The sequence below is a fragment of the Mastomys coucha genome, unplaced genomic scaffold (genome assembly GCF_008632895.1).
Source record: "Mastomys coucha isolate ucsf_1 unplaced genomic scaffold, UCSF_Mcou_1 pScaffold16, whole genome shotgun sequence".
Lineage (NCBI taxonomy): Eukaryota > Metazoa > Chordata > Mammalia > Rodentia > Muridae > Mastomys > Mastomys coucha.
In genome coordinates this window covers 25,907,422-25,929,836 of record NW_022196898.1, presented here as the reverse complement: position 1 = coordinate 25,929,836, position 22,415 = coordinate 25,907,422, and the positions used below count along the sequence as shown (strand labels likewise).

General features: G+C 34.8%; 1 protein-coding gene across 4 annotated transcripts in view; it reads right to left on the bottom strand.

Annotated features, from left to right (window-relative positions):
* Fstl5 (follistatin like 5) overlaps positions 1-22,415 on the bottom strand; it is a 654,438-nt gene that overhangs the window by 101,195 nt on the left and 530,828 nt on the right. For all 4 annotated transcript variants that reach the window (XM_031374116.1, XM_031374118.1, XM_031374119.1 and 1 more), the window contains one exon: positions 16,854-16,972. In XM_031374116.1, the coding sequence (XP_031229976.1) occupies positions 16,854-16,972 (119 nt within the window). The remainder of the gene's footprint in view (positions 1-16,853; positions 16,973-22,415) is intronic.

Here is a 22,415-nt window from a genome sequence, read left to right as displayed (position 1 = left end):
CACTCTCTCCCTACCTATTCAATATTGTACTTGAAGTCCTAGCCAGAGTAATTAGACAACAAAAGGAGGTCAAAGACATATGAATTGGAAAGTGAGAATTCAAATTATCACTATTTGCTGGCGATATGATAGAATACTTAAGTGACCCCAAAAATTCCACCAGAGAGCTCCTAAATCTGATAAACAACTTCAGCAAAGTAGCTGGATATAAAATTAAATCAATTAACTCAAACAAATCAATGGCCTTCCTCTACACAAAGGATAAACAGGCAGGGAAAGAAATTAGTGAAACAATACCTTTCACAATAGTCACAAATAGTATAAAATAGTTTGGTGTGACTCTAAGCAAGGAAAAGATCTATTTGACAAGTACTTCAAGTCTCTGAAGAAGGAAATTGAAGAATAAATCAGAAGATAGAAAGATCTCCTGTGCTCATGGACTGGCAGATTTAATATAGTAAAAATGGCCATCTTGCTGAAAGAAATCTACAGATTCAATGCAATCCCCATCAAAATTCCAATTCAATTCTTCACAGACTTAGAAACAGCAATCTGAAAATTCATCTGGAATAACAAAAACCTCAGGATAACAAAAACTATTCTCAGCTATAAAGGAACCCCTCGTGGATTCACCATTCTAGACCTTAAGCTGTAGTATAGAGCAATTGTGATAAATACTGCATGGTATTGGTACAATGACAGGCAAGTAGATCAATGAAATAGAATTGAAGACCCAGAAATGAGTCCACAGATATATAGTCACCTGATCTTTGACAAAGTAGCTAAAACCATCCAGTGGAAAAAAGGCAGCATTTTCAACAAATGGTAGAAACTCAACTGGTGGTTAGCATGTAGAAGAATACAAATTGATCCATTCTTATCTCCTTGTACAAAGCTCAAGTCCAAGTGGATTAAGGACCTCCACATAGAATCAGATACACTGAAACTAATAGAAAAAAGTGGGGAAGGACCTTGAGTACATGGGCATAGGGGAAATTTTCCTGAACAGAACATCAATAATTTATGCTCTAAGATCAAGAATTGACAAATGGGACCTCATAAAATTACAAAGCTTCTGTAAAGCAAAAGACACTGTCAATAGGGCAAAATGGCAACTAACCAATTGGGAAAATAAATTGGGGCCTTTACCAACCCTATATCTGATAGAGAGCTAATATCCTATATATATATATATATATATAAAGAACTCAAGAAGTTAGACTCCAGAGAACTAAATAAATCTATTAAAAATGGGGTACAGAGCTAAACAAAGAATTCTCAACTGAGGAATACCAAATGGCTGTGAAGCACCTACAGAAATGTTCAACATCCTTAGTCATCAGAGAAATGCAAGTTAAAACAATTCTGAGATTCCACCTCACACCAATCAGAATGGCTAAGATCAAAAACTCAGGTGACAACAGATATTGGTGAGACTGTGGAGAAAGAGTAACATGCTGGTGGAATTGCAAGCTGGTACAACCACTCTAGAAATCAGTTTGGTGGTTCCTCTGGAAACTGGACATAGTACTACCAGAGGACTCAGCTATACCACTCCTGGGCATATACCCAGAAGATGCTCAAACATGTAATAAGGACACATGCTCCACTATGTTAACAGCAGCCTTATTTATAATAGCCAGAACCTGGAAACAACACAGATGTCCATTAACAGAGGAATGGATACAGAAATTGTGGTACATCTACACAATGGAGTACTACTCAGCTATTAAAGACAATGAATGTATGAAATTCTTACAGAAATGTATAGATCTGGAGAATATCATCCTGAGTGAGGTAACCCAATCACAAAAGAACATTCATGGTATGCACTCTCTGATAAGTGGATATTAGCCCAGAAGATCTGAATACACAAAATACAATCCACAAACCACAAGAAACTCAAGAAGGAAGACCAAACTATGATACTTCATTCCTTCTTAAAAGATGGAACAAATGGGAAATAGTTCTACCTCAAGGGCTAGCAATATTATTCCTAGGGATATAGCCAAAAGATGGCCCTCTATACTAAAGGGACACTTGCTCAACTATGTCCATAGCAACTTTATTTGTAATAGCCAGAAATACTAAGAACTATCTAGATGTTCCTCAAGTAAAGAATCGATAAAGAAAATGTGGAACATCTGCACAGTGGAATACAATTGAGCTATTAGAAACAAAGACATCATGAACTTTGCAGGCAAATAATTAGAACTTGAGAATGGCATCCTGAGTGGGGTAACCCAGAGCCAGAAATACATGAATGGTATGTTCTCATTTATAAATGTATATTAGCCATAAAGGGCAGGACCACTAAGCTAAAATCCACAGACCAATAGAAACTGGGTAATAAGGAGGTCCCAAGGGAGAATGCATGAGTCTGACTCAGGAGAAAACAATAGTCATTGGAGGTGGATGGAAGGAGAGAACTGAGTAGGAGAGGAGGTGAGGAGGGGAACAGAGAAGGCAATTAGTTGGGGGGAGGGACAGGAAAGGGTTAGGAGAGAGAATGGAAATTGGTAGGGAGTGGCCACTCTAGGAAGCAGCTGGAGGCCTGGGACAGGAGAGGATAAGGGGTATACAGAGGTGAATCTAGCTGAGATTCCTCCCAGGGAGGCCTATAGAGATTGAACTGGACACATTCTATAGCCAGAAAGTACTTCCAGAGGAGGGAGGGGGACATCAATTCACCCACAAAACTGTCAACCCAAAATTTGTCTTGCCTACAGGATGTGCAGCATGAAGTAGAGACTGAAGGAGCAGTCAACCAATTACTACCCCAACTCAAGATCCATCCCATATGAGAGAGCCAACCCCTGACACTATTTATGATATTGAGCTATGCTTGCAGACTGGTATCTAATATAACTGTCTTCTGAGAGACTTCATCCTGTAGGGAATGGAGGCAGTTGCGGAGACCCACAGCCAAACATCAAGCAGAGTATAAGGAATCTTGGAGAAGAGTTGAGGATAGAAGTGAGCAAGTCCCTGGGGTTAAGGGCATCACAAGAACAATCACAGAGCCAACTACCTTGGAACTATAGGGGCTCACAGAATGTGGGCCACCAACCAGGGAGCATGCAGGAGCTGGAACTAGATCCCCTACACATTTATAGCAAATGTGCAGATTGTGTGTCTCGTAACAAGTGGAGTAGGGTCTGGCTTGGTGTCTGACCCTGCCGCTGGATCACCTACCCACTACCTGGACTACCTGGTTGGGCCTCAGTGTCAGAGGATGTTACTAGTCTTGTTGGGACTAGATATCCCAGGGAGAGGTAGTTCCCAAGGCTGGGATGGTGAAGAAGGTTTCCCTTCTCTGAGACAAAGAGGAGAATGCAGTGCAGGGAGGGATTTGAAAATGTCTGCCTGAGAAAAGAGGAGGGAGAGGGGCTGTGATTGGGATGTAAAGTGAATTTAAAAATAATAAAGTAAAATAAACTTATAAGAATGAAAGTAAAATAATTTTAATTATTTAGCCATAGAAAACTTGAATTTTCAGTCTTTCTGCCTCAGGCTCCTCAGTAGCTTGGATTATAGATCTTCATCATTAGACTTACATCAACCACAGTTATTGAACTTTTGGACATCATTAATTGAGTAGCTACTGTGTTTTTGATATGGTACAAAGCAGAACTTCCAAATACAGCATGTTTCAGTGCAATGTTTTGTTTTCAAATTGCTTAATGAAATTTTAAACATTGTTTTCTTGAGCAATGTTCTTCCATTACTCTGAGAAAATTATCAGAAAGTAAGAGGCCCAGCACCACATTCAGTCTACTATCTATTTTCCTATTGCCCATGAGTTAAAACTGTGTTTGACATCTTTTAATAAACAAAATAAAATAGAAAAAATAATTACACAATGTATAAATCATGGGTCAGATTTTGTTTTCTGTAAATAGGTGTGGCCAACCACACTGACCCATTTATTTAAGAGAAACCATGGCTGTCTTTCTTCTATAGTATTCATGACTACATGGGGTGTATAACCTATAAAACTTGTCTGGATAGAAACTTTTGCTGATCTCCAACTTCATAAAATCCTTACTCTAGTCATTGGGTTGGTTTTTAGCTAAATTCTCATTGATTTGAAGGCTTCTTTTTTTCTGTAATTGTGCAAAGCCAGAGCTAAAATCTGGCATCCTTGGTCTATTTCCTATGTACTAATTTTTCATTAAGCTGAGTACCTGCCCTACTCTGATGTCACTAGATAGCAATCTATGGCCAGCCTATCACCAGCCCTTCTTCCATTTAACTGCTTCCAGAAAACTTGCAAATTATATAGCACAGAACAAAAATTATACACAAAAAGGATTACTTAGAGAAGTGAAAACTTTAATCAAAACTGAAAGAAAAGTTGAGATATTTGCCTGTGTGAGGCATACCTAGGCAGACAATTTGAGAGACAATATAGAACTTGGTTTATGTTAGGGAAACTCAAAAGGGGGCAGGAGAGAAAGAGAAAAGAAAATTGCAGTTCCAGTTTCAAAAGGTGTTAGGTGTAAAGAAACAGATAAAAAATGAACACTAAAATAATTTCTAAATATGTATGTGTGTGTTTATTAAGAATAGTAGTGTTGGAAATAGCTTAACAATTAGAACAGAAAAAGAGAATGTAAGCTGTAATGTGTAAAGACTACTTGAGCCTGGGGGACCACAACGGAAGAGCTAAGGAAAGGGCAGAAGGAGCTGAAGGGGATTGCAACCCCATAAGAACAATATCAACTAACTGGACAGCCCAGAGCTCCCAGGGACTAAGCCACCAACAAAAGAGTATACAAGGAAGGAGCCAGCACTCAGATACATATATAATAGAGGATGGCCTTATCTGACATCATGGGAGGGGAGGAAGGCTTGATGCCCCAGCCTAGGAGGATGTTAGAGGGGTGAGGTAAGAGTGGGTGAATAGGTAGAGGAGCACCCTCATAGAGGCAAAGGGGAGGGGGTGAGGGAGAATGGGATGGGAGGTTGGTAGAAGGGTAACCAGGAATGAGGATATCATTTGAAATGTAAACAAATAAAATGATTAATAAAAAATAAAATAAAATAACACTACCATATGCAGCAGAAAAAGAAGCAAGTTCACTAATACTAATTAAAACCCAGGCAAGGGTCTGTCAATGTAAGGAGAGGTTATCTGATTATCTGATGGTCTTATTGATCACTGTTTCATGAAATGAACACCACTGTGAATGAAAAAAAATATGTTAGTATTATGGCCTACAGCAGCATGTATGTAGCATGCGAGATGTCCTGGAATGTACATACTAATTTTGGACAATTAATTAAGTAGTAGCACGGTCCACACCAGAGTATGTAGTGGATAGCCATAGGTACATAGGGAATAAATGTCAAGATGTTGAAACAAAGGGGCCAGGGGTCTGAGATTTTAATTAAACAGGTAGACATAAGGATTTGAATTGAAAGCTTGCGCGTTGTTGCACGAGAGTTCTTGCTGCTGGTTAGTTGCTTGGGAGACGACACTGGTTTGAGCAGCATTGCCTTGTCTGACTTATGTGCTCTGCCACTGAGAAGATTCCCTGGGCCCCAGAATTTTCTCTACGGGCAAAAATTAAAAATAGAGTTGGGAGAATTGTACTCACTGCTGACAATTTATGAGTCACTGTCTTCCCTGTTCCTTAATGCCACAAACTATGCATATCCCTTCAGAGAAAAAAGACGAGGGGCCTCTGTGTTTCATTATGCTTCCTTTAGAGTTGTCGGTAATGAATGATTTCATACTTATTCACACGTTTGCTAACCAATAGAAACAATTGAGCTAATTAATTTTTATCAAATTCTTTTACTATAAAGAACTTTCAAGTAAACTCAATCAGGCTGCTGGACTGATGTAGTTACTCAAGCAAGCAGTTGGACAAGCATATTTCATGTCTCTGGATGAAATGCTACACAGACATTAATTTATATTATTTTATTATGTATTATTTTATTATATGTTATACTATTTTAATTTGTATTAAAATATACATTTATATTTGTATTTATTTATATTTAATTCATATGGATCAATTTATATTGTTTTCTGTAACTGTTCCTACTCTAAGTAGACTTCATATTAATGAAAGCATAATTTTTCTCAGCTCTCGAAAACACATCACCTATTTTACTAATCAGTGTTTTCGATCTAGAGTTGGTTTCTATATTCCCAGCTTCTGCATGTGGACATTCTATCACAATGTTTTTAAGGGATCTTCCCCAGAGTTCCTCAGAGCCTATATTTGCATTCCACAGTTTGGCAAAAGCATATTCTTCTGTACCCCATGAAAATATTAGCCTTTGGCACCTTTAGTAAATACGTTAAGGAGGCACAGAGTTTGGACAATGAATACATGTTTATTTTTACCTATGATAGGACATTTATGAATTTATGAATTGGTAAAGGATTTTTCTGTTAAGTACCACATTGTCAGTCACAGTCTGAGGAAGCCCAACTCCACAGTATTAATAACCATAATAGGTTCTGTGCACTGCTATACCACCTTTAGTTACTAAAGTAAAACTAACCAATAGCTTAAACCATCTGCTTAGAGTCTTCTATTGTCTTGAAAGGAACAGGCTTGATTTCATGTTATGGATTATCTGGAGAATTTCATTTGGTCAAAACTACTTAGTAGCCAAAAGCAAACAAGCAAAATTAAACTGAGTTCCTGTGTTTGATTTCTCTGTTTTAAAAAAAATATATGTATGTTTTGAATTCACACATACATACACACATACACACACACACACACACACCAAAATATATTATCACAATTTATTTCACTAATGTAAATCAAATAAAGTTATACTTGGAAAATTGTGCGATACAATGTAAATTTTTTCTGAGTGAATGATTCAATTTATGATAAAAAATGATAAAATATTGATCATTTTAAATATCATCAGAATATTTAGTTCTTTTACCATGAAACCTCTTATGATCTTTTAGAAATGTGTACTTATAAAATTAATGTGTTATATATATATATATATTAATATATGTTTATTTATAATATATAAATTAATATATATATGATCTACTTGAGCTATTTATAAATATTCTACTTATAATGTCTTTTTAAATTCTGCTTTGCACATTAAGTGAAAATTATATTCAAAATAGGTTATTATACAATTTAGAACCAAAGGACATTTTATTTTTCTTCATTCTTTGCTGTGAATTAAAACTCAATGAGTTGCTTATATTAGGTAAGGGCTCTACCACTGAGCTGTAACAAAGCCTCCAAGCATAACACACTTGTTTTTCCTAAAATACAAAGAAAGGTTGCAAAACAAAACAGTTTTGATCTGTCTTCTAAATGGGATCATTGCTCATAACCCAGGCAATATTCCATTCCACCCATCCCAGAAATGGAATCCAATGAATTTTTCACATTCTATGAGAGGTTTAATTCATGTCAATATCAGCCAGAAAATTTGCACTTACAGCTTACAAGCTATTTTTACCTGAATTAGAGCTACCCCAGAATGCTGTCTTATAGTAGGATTTTGATTTTCAAGAATCAAAAGCACACAAATTCCAGGGCAGAAATCCTTACTTTTAACCTAATAAAAATACTGAGGGCACTTTGCATTCATAAGCCAGGGCTGGAAATGGGAAGCTGAATCAGCCATGAGGCTAATGATTCCCAGGTGTAACACCCAGCAGTACCCTTCTATGAGTTTTGAAACACTTTTCATAAGCCCTGATTACCTCTTTAGTAAAATGCATATAATAATGTTTTCCATCAAAAAGACTCATCGTGAGGATTAAAGAAAATCATGTTTGTATTGTTCAAGTAATCAGTACAACTCACCTCTTATTTTCAGATGGAATTCTCTCTGGGGATTGCACTTCATGAAATTACCCTAGTCTACACATTTCACATAAACTTTGTTTTCATTTCCCAGAACTGTTTGGAGAGATTTGGTTGCATGGAATAGTTTCTGCTGGATCATAAAAGCATAACACATACAGAGTACAATGGAACACATTTCTGAAAATCTGTCATTGGCTATTTTTAACTGAACAAATTAGAATATTACTCATTTACTCACCTGGATTTTTATAAGATTGAATTCAAATTGTAGCAACTATTTTTAGTTGCATGGGTGAAAAATCAAAGGTGTAGAGTGACCTCAACAGTATCTAAATGAAAAACTTATAAAAATGTAAATTATATATGATATAGTTGATTTGATAAATAATAGAGTGTTAAATATTAAAATACCTATAAAATATAACGAGAAAATTGTAGACATTATAAATAAGTCAGCAAATGGGACAGCATTCTGGCCCTCCTAGCTTTTGCATGAGATCAAAATTCTGAGTACAGCAATGACTTACAGGGCTGAGAATCCTAGGGACGGAAATATCATGTGTACTGTTCAGGCTTGTGTTTGCTGCAGTGACAGAGACTAACTCTCCAGGCCAAAGGTCTCCAGTTATATCATATAAACAGAAGAAAGTAGTTCGTAAAATGTGTCAGGCTGAAAACTAATACCAAAACCAGCAAGATGCAGCAATTTTATTGGCTGTCAATAAAAGTGAATTAGGTGGAAGCTGGAGCTTCACATGCAGTCAACTTGATTAAGAACTAGCATGAGCATTTAGAATTAAAAGGCTCAGTTTAATTTTGCTTCTCCGCATAATGACGTTTCTATCATAACAGAGCAATAAATTTGTTTTACAAAGTAAACCTAGCAAGATGGCTAGTTAAAAAAAAGTCAAGAGTGAAAAATCTGCTACTACATAATATAGTAATTCCTACTGCCATATTCTTAAAATAATAGAAAGTTGATTATAATCAAACCGTCCAAGAGAAACAGTCAGTCAACCTAGAAATAGAGAGATTCCTTTCAAATGTCTTCTGGACCTCTGTCATCTGACAAAGAGTGTCTAATCACTTCAAACACACTGTGTAACATAATTTGATTTGTTTTACCCCTAATTTCCAACTAACTCTCAACACATTCCTAGAAATAAAGAGGTCAGTAAAACAATGATCCTTAATTATGTGGCATGGTTTTCTCTCTTTGAAAAGTGAACTCTTGGTTATTTATCAGTGTAATTTTTAAACATACCCTAGATTTGAACTTCAGTGTTTCTTTCAGCTCATGTCTATTTTGGGCTATTCACTTACCTGATAAATTAGCACTGTAATATTTTTTTAAAAGCCTACAGTAGCTTTATTATTATGATCTAAAATTCTAGATATGAAATAGATTAGAGAGAAAATTCTAGTCATTGTGGGCATTTTTAATGACTCCTAGTTAGGTTTATTTTACCTTGAAGGGTGCATTTTATTTAAGGTAACTTATAGCTCATCTTTATAAATCCATAAAAGAAAAGAGATCCAATATTTTATGAAAAATAATTAAATAACTTGAATGACATTGAGTGAGAGCCACTGCCCTCCTTCCCCTCTACGTTCTTCTTTCTTAGTATGGCACTGAGTAATGTGATTTTACTGGCTTCTCCTTTTGGTGAGTTTAGATGTGGAAACTTCTAGAGACACAAAAGATCTATATCACTCTTCTACACATTGTGGGTGAGCTGGAAGTATGGGTTGAGTACCATGTCAGTCTATTAACTCATCTGCATGTATTCAGCCCCTATAATACCATTTAACCACTGTACTTTGCCCCTGCTGCACACAGTGATAGAGGAAGATGGCAGCTCTTATTTAGATGTGATTCTTCCGTCCTCACATATTGTCCAGCTAAGTTGTGGGTGTGGAAGACAGACTGAGTAATTTGTGAGCCTTCCATTGACTGAAACAATTATTCTGATATAACAGATTTATTTCACCCAGATTATAAATATATTTGCAGACATAATTACATTATTGCTATTTTTAAACCTGACTGCAGTTCACAGAGAAATTTGTTCTGCATAAAAATGCTAATAAGGAGCAAAACTGCATATGATTAACCTTCTCTTTTCCTTAGCATCAGTGAGGGAACCCAGGAATTGACACAAGTGACACAAGTTCCTTACCAAGCAATCACACTCCCAGACGTAGGACAAGAATTAAAATAATTTTAAATATTTTATAATATGTATTCCTTGATTATTGTTTTAGAAAACTTAGTTTATGTATTATTTTTAATATAAAGTCTTAGTATGTAGCTCTGACTAGCCTGGACTCATAACATAGACCAGACTTGCCTTAAAATTGCAACAGTTATCCTACATCTGCATCCGAAATGCTGGGATTAATTTTATTACGTATGGGTTTATTGTGAAAAGATAAAAAATATATGCAAGTATATTTATTTTATCAATTAGAGAAAATATATAAAAATATCTGTTCTATATAACACATTTTAAATTATTTTTAAAATGTTACATTTGTAAAATTATATGACTTAATAAGTATACCCAATGTTGCAGATTAAAGAATTAATTATAAGGAAAACCATGCTGTAAATATAAAGATTTTTGAACATGGTCTCATAATTTTCCTGTATTCCTATCATAAAGATCATGTTTTCATCCTATAAAATTTGGTTTAAATTGAAACTCTCAAGATTTTAAGCCTAACACTTAAAGACACCCAAGGGCAGGCACAGTTCCTGTGGAAACCTAGCCATGTTTCTAGCCACTGATTTGTGTTGCCCATGATGCCGCTACCTGATTCCCATTTCCTGTGCAGCAATGAGCTGAGACTTAAGTAGAATGCTGTTTGTATAGCCCCTTGCCAATTGTTCCTGCCTCTTATGCATGCATATCTTCAGGATGGCATATTTTCCTGTTTGGGGAAAGATATTCACTCAGGGGAAATTCATTAGGATTATGTTATTCAACATACTTCATTATTTGCATATCTATAAGAGCAACTGCCACACTTACACACAGGCATGTGATTTGTAGCTCATAGATATCCACTTGTTTTGACTTCAAGGAATAATTACCACAAAACCTGATACAACAATTCTCAATAAAGATCTACAGATTCACAATTAAACTAAATTCACTTAAGATGTGCATTAGTGACCATATAGAGTTCAGTACTCAAGAAGTGAGAAGCTTGTTAGATAATAATTAATAAATAAAGAAATGAGGTATAGCATATAATAGAATGTTATTAAGGTCTAAAAATCCTTTGTTTAAAAACATATATTTGTTTGAAAATAGATGGCCTTTGATGTTATGTTTAGTAAACTAGTCTAAAGTCTGACAGAAAGACAGATGGCTACAAGTTTCTCTGACACAGGAATAAACAAAGACACAAACCCATGTTACAATCCTAGGGATAAATTAGAACATACTAGATGATACGGGGCTTAAGTACCTAGAAGAGAAAACAGCTGATTCAGAGGTACCTATTTAAAATTAAAAAGTAACAAGACATTCTGGGGTTCTGTTGAAGAGCATAGGGATTATATATTTCAAAATGTTAAAAGAATGTACACTGTTTATACCACAAAATGAAAATATTTCCAAAAACGTGTATGCCTAACCTAATCTAAACACAATATGATGACTCTGTGTATTGAGACAGCATAGTGTGCTGAAAGTTATATACAATTATATGTTTTATGTTCATTTTGAAAATAAATATATACAAAAATTAAGTTTTGGTTTCATCTGAAAGCTCCTTGATTTTCCATCTGGAAACCCCTGAGTGTCACCATTTTGAGTAATGACTAGGAAATAATTTTTGACAAAAGAGTCAGAAACAGAAATTTTTGTGTCCATAATTGCTATGTAACACACTGTTTTGTACATGACAACAGTATCTACCACAATTCCTTTGTTTTCTAAAGGTTATAAACAAATAAATGGCACAGCTACACTATGGCCTAGCAAGCTCTGGGAAATATTGACTGCATCATTAACTGGTTGAAAAAATCTATAATAACTGCTTTAAAATAAAGAAATAAAGTTTTAAAAATAAATGAATCAATAATCAAAAACTGAATTATTCCAGACAATGCATTAACAGCGTCTTTAAGTAAAATTAGTGATTTTTAGATTTAGCTCATCGTCATTTGAATTCTTATTAAGTGATTGTATCATAATTTCAATGTAGAAATTACATTATGTTCCCCATGTTCCATATCCTCACCTGCATGTAGAACCAGCTGAGTTTTTGAACTTAGCAGTTCTAAAGGATGTAAGATGAAATTTTGGCATCATTTTGAATAGCATTTCCCTTATGACTAAAGCTGTTGAACATTTCTTTTTTCTTCCTACCTTTCTTCCTTTCTTTCTTTCTTTCTTTCTTCTTACCTCTATTTCTATTTACCTCTGAACCCCTTTCTTACTTTGATTATTTGATTTGTTGGTGTCTAACAAGAGTTCTTTATATTTTTTAGATATTAGTTATCTGTTAGACCTCAGTTTCATGAGGTCCCTTTTTATTAATTATTGATATTAGAACCTGAGCTATTGGTGTTCTGTTCCGAAAATTGTCTCCTCTATCTATATGTTCAAAGTTTTCCCATGCTAGACTTATGCCCCCTACACATTTGCAGCAAATGTACAGCTTGGTCTTCATTCGGGTCCCCTAAGAAGTAGAGCAGGGGCTGTCATGATCTCTGTTCCCTGCCATTGAATCCTCTTCCACAACCTGGACTGCCTGGTGTGAGAGATGATGTATCTAGTCTCCTTTGGACTAGATGTCCAAAGGTACCCAAGAGGTGACCCCCTTTTTCTGAAGACAATGGGAGTAGGCAATTGGAGAAGGCAATTGGAGGCGGCAATTAGAGGGGTCAATTGGTTGAGATATTTGTAAGAATGGGACTGGAAGGAAAGAAAGGACTGTGGCATGTGATCAGGATGTAAGAGAATAAAAAAAATAAACTATTGGAAAAAAAGAAGGTGTAATGTCTGGAGTGTTAAGTATAACATCTTATAGGGAATAATATTATATAAAATAAAATAGGTGTCCAAAAGAAAAAATATATTGTGAAAAATTTACAAAGAATGTAAATAAATTTGATTTTCATCACTTAACAGTTTTTGTAATATCTATAAATTCAAACATTAATAAAATAAAATTTAAAATGTTAGCTTGCTGAATTATGCTTCACCTTCATCCAGAATAAATCAAATGGTATGCTAATCTGATATAGTTTTAAGTACATTTTAAAAAAATAACAGGTATTGTTAAACTGAAAGGGTTAGTTGTTAAATCATGCAAACATAAAATATTTAATAATAATATTTCAAAACATTATACTTCAAGGACAGAAAATGTGTTAAATGTGCAATGTGGGATTGCACATGAGGAGAAGCAGAGTATCTGTATCAATACTCTTTCTATCACATAATGTTTCTATTTTGAAGACTCATCTAGTGAAAAATTAAACTAACTGTGGCCACACTAATTCTTCTGCTCTCAATCATTAAAGTAACTTGGCTGGTGTTATGGATAGTTCATTGAAGGGTTCTTAATTTGCTTTCTTCTAGAACCTTGAGGGACCCAAATTACAAAGGCACTGCACAGTTCCATCAAGACACTGCTACATGCTATAAAGCCCCCTCCTCCAAAGTTCACCACACTTTGAGCTTTTTGTTCAACTGAAACAGAGAATAAAATTGTCTAACAGCTTGAATGTTAAGAAACATCAGAAGATCTTACATCTATCACTTCAAACAACAAATTCATAAATATATTTCTTTTGAAATCTAGATACCAATCTCTGGAGGACTATTTAGAAGGTGTGTATAGTACTCTCCATAGGAAGTTCTTTGCATGGTGTCACAGAACAATCAAAGGGACAAAAGCTTAAACTCTCACCACTCCACAGTTCTGCAAATGAAGCCCTTTTGAATAGTACCTGCACAGAGACAGCAATGTTCAGGGGAGTATTCTAACTTTGCTTCCAGAATGCACAGCAGTGTGGAATTCAGAGGGCTACATATAATTCACTGTATATGCTTGGAAGTAATTGGTCCATATCACATATGAGTGGTTATATTTAAACAAGTATTTGGTGTTCCACAGATTAAAAAGGAGTAGTTGGATTAGAAACAGAACAAAAAGTAAAGGGAAACTAGAATTTTCTCCAGGAGAGTTAGTAAGATCACTGTGGAGAAACCTGTTGTGCTCCTATGCTAACTTGCATCAGTCTTGCACCCAGGTATCTTGTTTGCTAAAGATCTTTGATTTTTAGGTACACTTTCTATTCTAATAGAGTACCAATGTTGATATCTCAAGGGAAAATGATTTTCAAATGATGAAGCCCATAACTTAGATTAGGATTCTTAGAGATTCATGCCCTGTGTGCAGCAAAATGCTGTGAGTTCAGTATTGTTTCTCTGAAGGTTTCAAGTAGGGATTACATACAGAAATAGAACTACTTCTGGCGATGTTCCACAATAGGGAAACATAGCAAGACATGGGACATTGTTGTCAAAGGTGGTAGAGTAGCCAGTCAGAGTAAAACCCTGCTTTTTGTCAAGACCAGCACCTGGATCCAAAGAAAGCTACATCTCTAATCACTAGCATTGACTGTGTATGGGTTGTAGGTGAAACAGAAAGTCCTTGATATCCAAAAGTATGAAACGTTGAAGTCTGAAAACAGCTTAAACATTCCCCAAACTTATTTCATTTGAATCTGAATCCCTTATCCTGGAAGAGAAATATATTTACTTGAAAATCATGCCCCCCGACAAGATGAAATTGTGTGTACAGCTAGTATAAATATAGCAAGAGTCCTGCCTATCAGAGATGCAAAACAAAGGGCAAAAATCAAACGAGGAGATGAAAGAATAGCACAGCTCACTGAACGAATCCTTGCCAGCAACTCTCCCAAAGTTAGAAACCTAATGTAAGCTGACATTGCACCAAAATTGAATTTTTATTTAAAGCAAGCAAACAGCACCTTTTGAAGAATTTGATGGAAGATTCGAAGTGTATCATTTCTTATCTACACTCCAGTGATCCACACTCTGTGTTGGGAACTGAACTGTTACTATCTTAATGTTAAAAATGACTTTGAAAAATATCATATCGATGTTTATTCTTTATTCATGAGGAAAGTGATTCCAAAAGAATTCTCCTTCACAGCTCATATCCAGAGAGTTATCCTCTAAGATCAGATAAGATAGGTTTAATTTCTCTACTCCAAAGAAATGTTTTCAAATATCCAAACAGTACCTCAGACCTTATCATCATAAATTAATAGGTACCTGAGATTATATTTTTCTCCTACAACTTTAGTGATAAATTATCCTTTGAAAAGTTTTTTGACAAACAACAAACAAAAAACAGTTTTGGTGAAATTGAAAAATAGGGATTAATCTTAAAGTAGGGAAGAAATAAGATGTATCCCTCTTTAAACTTACACAAAAGAGAATGACTAGCCAAGGATACATTTAAGGACCTTTTTGTGAAATTGTTTTACTAGTACTGCTTGCCCATGTTGATGTATAGCATGTAAGCATGAATATGCTTGTACCTTGTCAGGCACTAAAGGAAACAGAGGTGAAACCTGCCACCTATATACACATGGTTGAACCATAATGTACAAAAGCTTAACTAAATCCTAATATAGATGTAGTGAAGGTGTTTATGGAGGTGACTGGCAGCATCTTCAGTCTGGTGAATATGCTCCCAAACTCATGTGTCTCAAGAAAGATAAAATTCTATCTCAAGATTGTAACATTGAAATCTAGAGAGTTTTCTACCTGCACTAAGAGCCATACTCAAGGCTCTATATTCACATCAATTTCAGGTTGTAGACTGATAACCTGACCCACAGAAGTGTTAAACTGATACATCCACTCTCATCTACATGGTCTACTATATGCCAGTACTACTGATTCAGACTTAATACATTAGCCCTTAGCTTTCAAGTCTCAGAATCAATATTTTAACATAAATTTATGTTCAAAAAGACAAAGAGAAGATGTATGGAAGAAGAGAGATTGAAGAATGAAGGGAGAAAAGGAGGGGGAAGGAGGCAGAGGAAAAGAGAAACAGAAAGAGAAAGAGAGAGAGAGAGAGAGAGAGAGAGAGAAGCAGAAACACAGAGATAGACACAGAAAGACAAATGTCCCTAATAAAACATTGTCATTATATATTATACTCTACTCACTGCTCAAAAATTTACTGATAATTAGAAACCTGAAATTGTGGAGAACTCTGTCAAAGCATGCACATACATACTGGAATAACCAGATTTTCTATGTCCAAGCAAAGAAAAAAATTACTTCACATAATAAATAATTATTTAATTCATTATGTGCTGTCCCCCATTCATGATTGATTCTCATTCTAGGGCATCGTTTTCATCTGTGAATTGCATTCTTTATACATCAATAAAGAGCAGCACCACTGGCCTCCAATGGACTGGATGAAGATTTACTATAAAGTTCTAAACCATGGCATTAAGTGTCTTCTTTAGTAACATGCCATGGCCTTGTCAGCTTTAAGTAAGTGTGTTCACTATATTGAAAATAAGCTCAATTTAAATGTTTAGTATGTGAATAAATTTGTGTGGATATGATAGATAAAATGAGTTAGTGTTAGATATTCTAAAATATATACATTCCAAAAATTATTTATGCTCAGTTTTTTTTTTACTGTTAAAAGAAATGCTATCCTCATAACCTGGAGATATTTTAAATAAAAAAAAGCCAACAAAGTTATTGAATAGTGTGTTTATTGTTGAACTTTCATGTGATCAAATTCACTTCAAAACAAAAAGTATTAAAATTGTAAGATATATTGTTATTTCTGTTCTCATATATAAAAGCTTCATGAAATCAGACAGCACTATAGACTTAGAATTTTCTTCCATCACAAGTTATACATAGTCATAGGCTTCATTGATTCTCCAAAATATAATTTTACTTTAGTTTCGTTAAACTGCAAAGCTACTTTTTAGATACTTGCCTGAAATCCAAGGAGCTTTTCACTGGGCTTAATGTGCCTCTGAAATTCACATTCCGTGGGTTGTATCACTTTGATTCCATCTTCATAAAAAACATAGAACATGTTCCCAATTCCCAGACCTTAAGGGTAAAACACATTTCAAAACTTCAAAACAGAATTATCAGAAACATTTGCAACAAAAGCACAGAGCCCATCATCTCCCTGGCAGGCATACATTTAAGAAGTTGTATAATGCTAATAAAGTAAATGAAGGGGACCTCCCTTGCATGAGACACACACAGACATTTTCTGAGTCTTCCTGATCTGTAGTGAAGTGGATCCCTTTTATAAATCAGTACATGTTTCATTTGTCTTCAAATAAGTACTAATATAATTATGAACTTCTTGACACAGAGAATATAAAAAAATCCTTCTCTAATTAATGTGGGTATTAGTTAAGGTTTAAAAGTCACTAATGAAGAATAAAATCCACTAAGTATTTATCATAGTTCCCTATAAAGAAAGAAATCTCACTCATTTAGGAGGTCATTGTGTTTAAAGACTTCTAGATACAAAAAAAGACCAAATGTAGTAGATATTGAAGAATATACACCATTAAACATCCTACACAAAGGTTTTAAATATCCATTTTTATTTTGACAAACTTTGAACATCTATTTCCTCAATCTAAAATAAATTTATTAAACTTATTTTACAAGAAACTGTCAAATTTTTCAAATAATCATTTTAAATTGTATTCATTAATGATGTGAGTGCATTGATATAAAATATCCTCTTCTTTGTAAATCCACACCAAGAGGTACAGAAAGCTGAAAGGATGCTACTTGATGCATGGGTGAAGTTGGAAGAAGTCTAAACTCTGATGCTCTTACCACATCCTAAGTAACACCATTGGAGAGTATACATTATACATTTACCTGAGTCTCCCGTATCCTTATCCACACTTGTTTGAAAGAATACAAACCTGTACAGGTCTCCCAAATTCAGACAAATTCTAATTTGTCCCAAGAACGTACATGCATGTAGTATTGGCTACACATATTAATGGACACCTGTCTTGGAAGTATACACATCTGCCCCAGAGCACACAGGTTCTCATGTGCACCTGTCTATGGAGACTATATCTTTCTAAGGATGCTATATACTCATGCATACCTGTCCTGGAAACAAACACACCTGACCAGTAGCTCACATATCTTTACCTACATGTGTCTGGGAGTATACAAACCTGTCTAGGCACCCATGTGCACAGGCTTATCTGTTCTGAGAGAGTACATACCAGTTATGGGTTCTAACATAGTCATTCATATCTGTCCTGGAATCATACATATGAGTTCTGGGAGCCCATATTCATGCAATCTTTTATCTTTCTGGATTCAGTCTCAGCTTATATTCAACATACTCAGCTCTAAACCCATGGAACTTCCTTTTCTAACACTAGGCAGCCACTTTCTTTTTTCAATTACATTGTTTACTTCTAGAGACTGTCCTGCCTAGGGATCCATCCCGTCTGTAGATACCAAACCCAGACACTATTGCTGATGCCAAGGAGTGCTTGCTGACAGGAGCCTGGTATAACTGTCACCTGATAGGCTCTGCCAGAGCCTAGCCAATATAGATGCAATGCTCAGGACTCTAAAAAAAAAGAGTCAGGGAAAGGACTGAAGGAGCTGAAGGGCTTTGTAACCCCATAGGAAGAACAACAGTATCAACCAAACAGACAGAGTACCAACCAAAGAGTATACATGGAGAGACCCATGGCTCAAGCTGCATATGTAGCAGAGGATTGCCTTATCTGGCATCAATGGTAGGGAAGTCCCTTGGTCCTGTGGAGAGTAGAAGCCCCAGCATAGGGGAATGTTCCAGTGCTGAGGTGGGAGTGGGTGGGTGGATGGGGGACTACACTCATAGAAGCAAGGGATATGGGGGAGGGGATAGGAAGTTTGTAAAGGGGAAACCAGGAAGGGGCATAATGTAAATAAATAAAATAATCAGTTAAAAACCCTAATTTATTTAATCAATGTATTCAATGTATTAAATTATCTTTCAAATGTTCCTTAAAAGATAAGGGATGATACTTAATTCTTGATAAATTGAAAGGCCAAATATTGCTTACTTTCTTTTTTAGTTCTCAATTCATCTAGAAAGTCTAGAGTAATTCATCTAACATTTAACAAGAAACATTGACTCTGAGTCAATTTAGATAATTATCAGTTCAGTATCTGGTTTTGCATCCATGGAGGAACACAATAATTTCCTAATTTATACAAGTATTTGTCTATGGAACATAAGTCATATTTTATGCTATAAATCAGCCCCTACTAAATAAAAAAGTCATAAGTTATAGACATGTAGAATTGTATTTCTCTATTTTTATTAGCAGGAGGAAAAGTAATTCAAAGATTAAATCTGAATTTTTTGGTTTTTATACACAGCATATTTATATGTGAAATTCATGCAATAGCTCTTTTGGATTAAAATCATTCTGGGTTATTTCAAAAATGATCGGTAAATTATAGCTCCACAGAATACAACATTAAGAAAGGATATTTCTAAACAGTAAAGAAATGACAAGACTTATGTAGCAGTCACACTTGTCACATAAAAATCATAAGAAATAATTCTCTATTTGTCAGCTTTAAGCTATATGTATAGCTGTGCATAGCAGAATATAAATTATATATATACATAATAAGGTTTGAAAAGTACATTGCTATTTGTACCAAAAATTTATTTGTATCAGTAAAGCCTACATGTAGACACTATCTAGATTGAATATGCTATATTTTAATAACTATCAATTTAATACTATCAGATTCTGCATATTGCTATTGAAATTTATAATCAAATGTAACTGAATCATGCTGTTGTGTCTACCTGAGCTGTACAGGCACTTCTACACTTGGTATTTTTTTAAAATGCTTCTCTCAGTTATGAATGAATAACCATCTTCTTTGAGTTTCTTCTGATGACTCCCATCAGTAATTGCAAGTCATTTAGAACTGACAACTAGTTACCATCCAGATCGCCTAATTTTCTTGAACTATCCATCCCTTGACTCAAGATTCTCTAATTATAGTTTTTTAAATTCTGATTTTTACACAGCATACTCAGTGGGAACTGAGTAACTGAACTGTTCAATTTCTGAGTTGAAACGTCCTTTAAAACACCACTTTATCCAAATAATACATATAAGCCTGTAAGTCTGCTTTTTAACCTTTAAAATGTGAATTCACACCAGTAATTTTATAAATCATAAATATACATCAGGATGCCAGTCACAGATGAAATATAAATAAATATCATCAACAGGGGTTTACTTTGTTTTGTCCAGTTTTTAATTTTTCCAGGAGAAAAATAATACCATTGTGTTTCTGAAATCATCATGAAATATTGGCAAAGAATGATAATTGTTTAACAATTGCCCATATTGAATTTAGAGGTCATAACTGTATCACACAGCTGTTAGTATTAAATGAAATATAGGGGCACAGATTTAGCAGAATGATTAGCTCTAAGTAATATTTAAAAAACAGTTGAGAATTTCATGATGCGATCTCTCCAGGATATGATGGGGAATGTGGGTGAGAAGTCAATTCATCACTATATTCATTTTTTTCTTGAAACTAATTGGTCCCTCATTCTGTGCTAAACTTCTGACTTCCCTATAGTATCAAGTTTTATATCATTTTTCCCAAGAATTCATGATCCTACTTAAATTTAAATTTTTATTTTATTTTTTTTAGGTAGAATGTTTTTTATAGTCTGTCACTTCAGAGTATACAAAGAGATTTCTGTCCATGTTCATAGTGGAATAAAATGCTATTCTCATTATTCTACACAAGCACTGTGCTACTCTTGCATGCTACAAGCATGTAATGCCATATGAATTATACCAACTTGATTTATAAATATTTAAGTAAGCTTATACCTGCTATTAAACCATCATAAAATATTTGAAAATCTAATATAGTTTATATCTGCTAGTTAATTTTGAAAATATAATGTAAACAAATGATTAATTTGATACCTAAACCACAAAAGGACCCAACCAAAAAGGAGAACATCAACCCAATCTCGCTTATGAATATCAATGCAAAAATACTCAATAAAATTCTTGCAAACCGATTTCAAGAATGCATCAAACCTGTCATTCACCACAATCAAGTAGGCTTCATCCATGGGATGCAAGGTTGGTTCCATATATGGAAATCCATTAAGTAAACCACTATATAAGCAAACTCAAAGGAAAAAAATCACATGATCATCTCCTTAGTTGCAGAAAAAGAATTTGACAAAATATAGCAACTCTTCATGTTAGAAGTATTGAAGAGATCAGCAATTTAAGGCCCATTCCTAAACATAATAAAAGGAATTTACAGAAAACCAACAACTAATATCAAAATAAATGGAGACATAATTGAAGTGATCTCACTCAAATTGGGGACAAAACAAGGATGCCCACTCTCCCCATATCTATTTAATATACTAGTCAAAGTGCTAGCTAGAACAATAAGACAGCAAAAAGATATCAAGGGAATATAAATTTGCAAAGAGGAAATAAAGGTATCACTATTTGCAGATGATATAATAGTATACATAGGAGACCCCAAAAATTCTACCAGAGAACTTCTCCAGCTGATAAACAACTTCAGCAAAGTGGCCAGATATAAAATTAACTCATATAAATCAGTAGCCTTCCTTTATACAAATGATAAACAGGCTGAGAAAGAAATTAGGGAAACAACTCCCTTCATAACAGTCACAAATAATATAAAATATCTTGGGGTGACTCTAACCAAGCAAATGAAAGCCCTATATGACAATAACTTCAAGTCTCTCAAGAAAGAAATCAAAGATCTCAGAAAGTGGAGAGATCTCCCATGCTCATGGATTGGCAGAATTAACATAGTAAAAATGGCCACCTTGCCAAAAGCAAGATTCAATGCAATCCCCATCAAAATTCCAACTCAATTCATCACAGACTTAGAAAGAGCAATTTGCAAATTCATCTGGAATAACAAAAAACCTAGGATAGCGAAAACTATTCTCAACCATAGAAGAACCTCTGGTGGAATCACCATCCTGAACCTCAAGCTGTACTACAGAGCAATTGTGATAAAAACTGCATGGTATTGGTACAGAGACAGACACATTGATCAATATAATAGAATTGAACACTCAAAAATAAAACCATATACTTAAGCACACTTGATCTGTGACAAAGACAACAAAAATATAAAATGGAAAAAAATAAAAGTATCTTCAATAAATGGTGCTGGTCTAACTGGCTGTCTGTATGTAGAAGAATGAAAATAGAGCCATATTTGTCACCTTGTACAAAGCTCAACTCCAAGTGGATCAAACACCTTAAGATAAAACCAGATAAACTGAACCTACTAGAAGCAAGTTGGAAAGAGCCTTGAACTCATTGGCACAGAGGGAAATTTCCTAAACAACTACAATGGTTCATTCTCTAAGATCAAGAATTGATAAATTGGACCTCATGAAACTGTAAAGGTTCTACAAGGCAATGATATGTTCTTTAGATAACATTTGTCT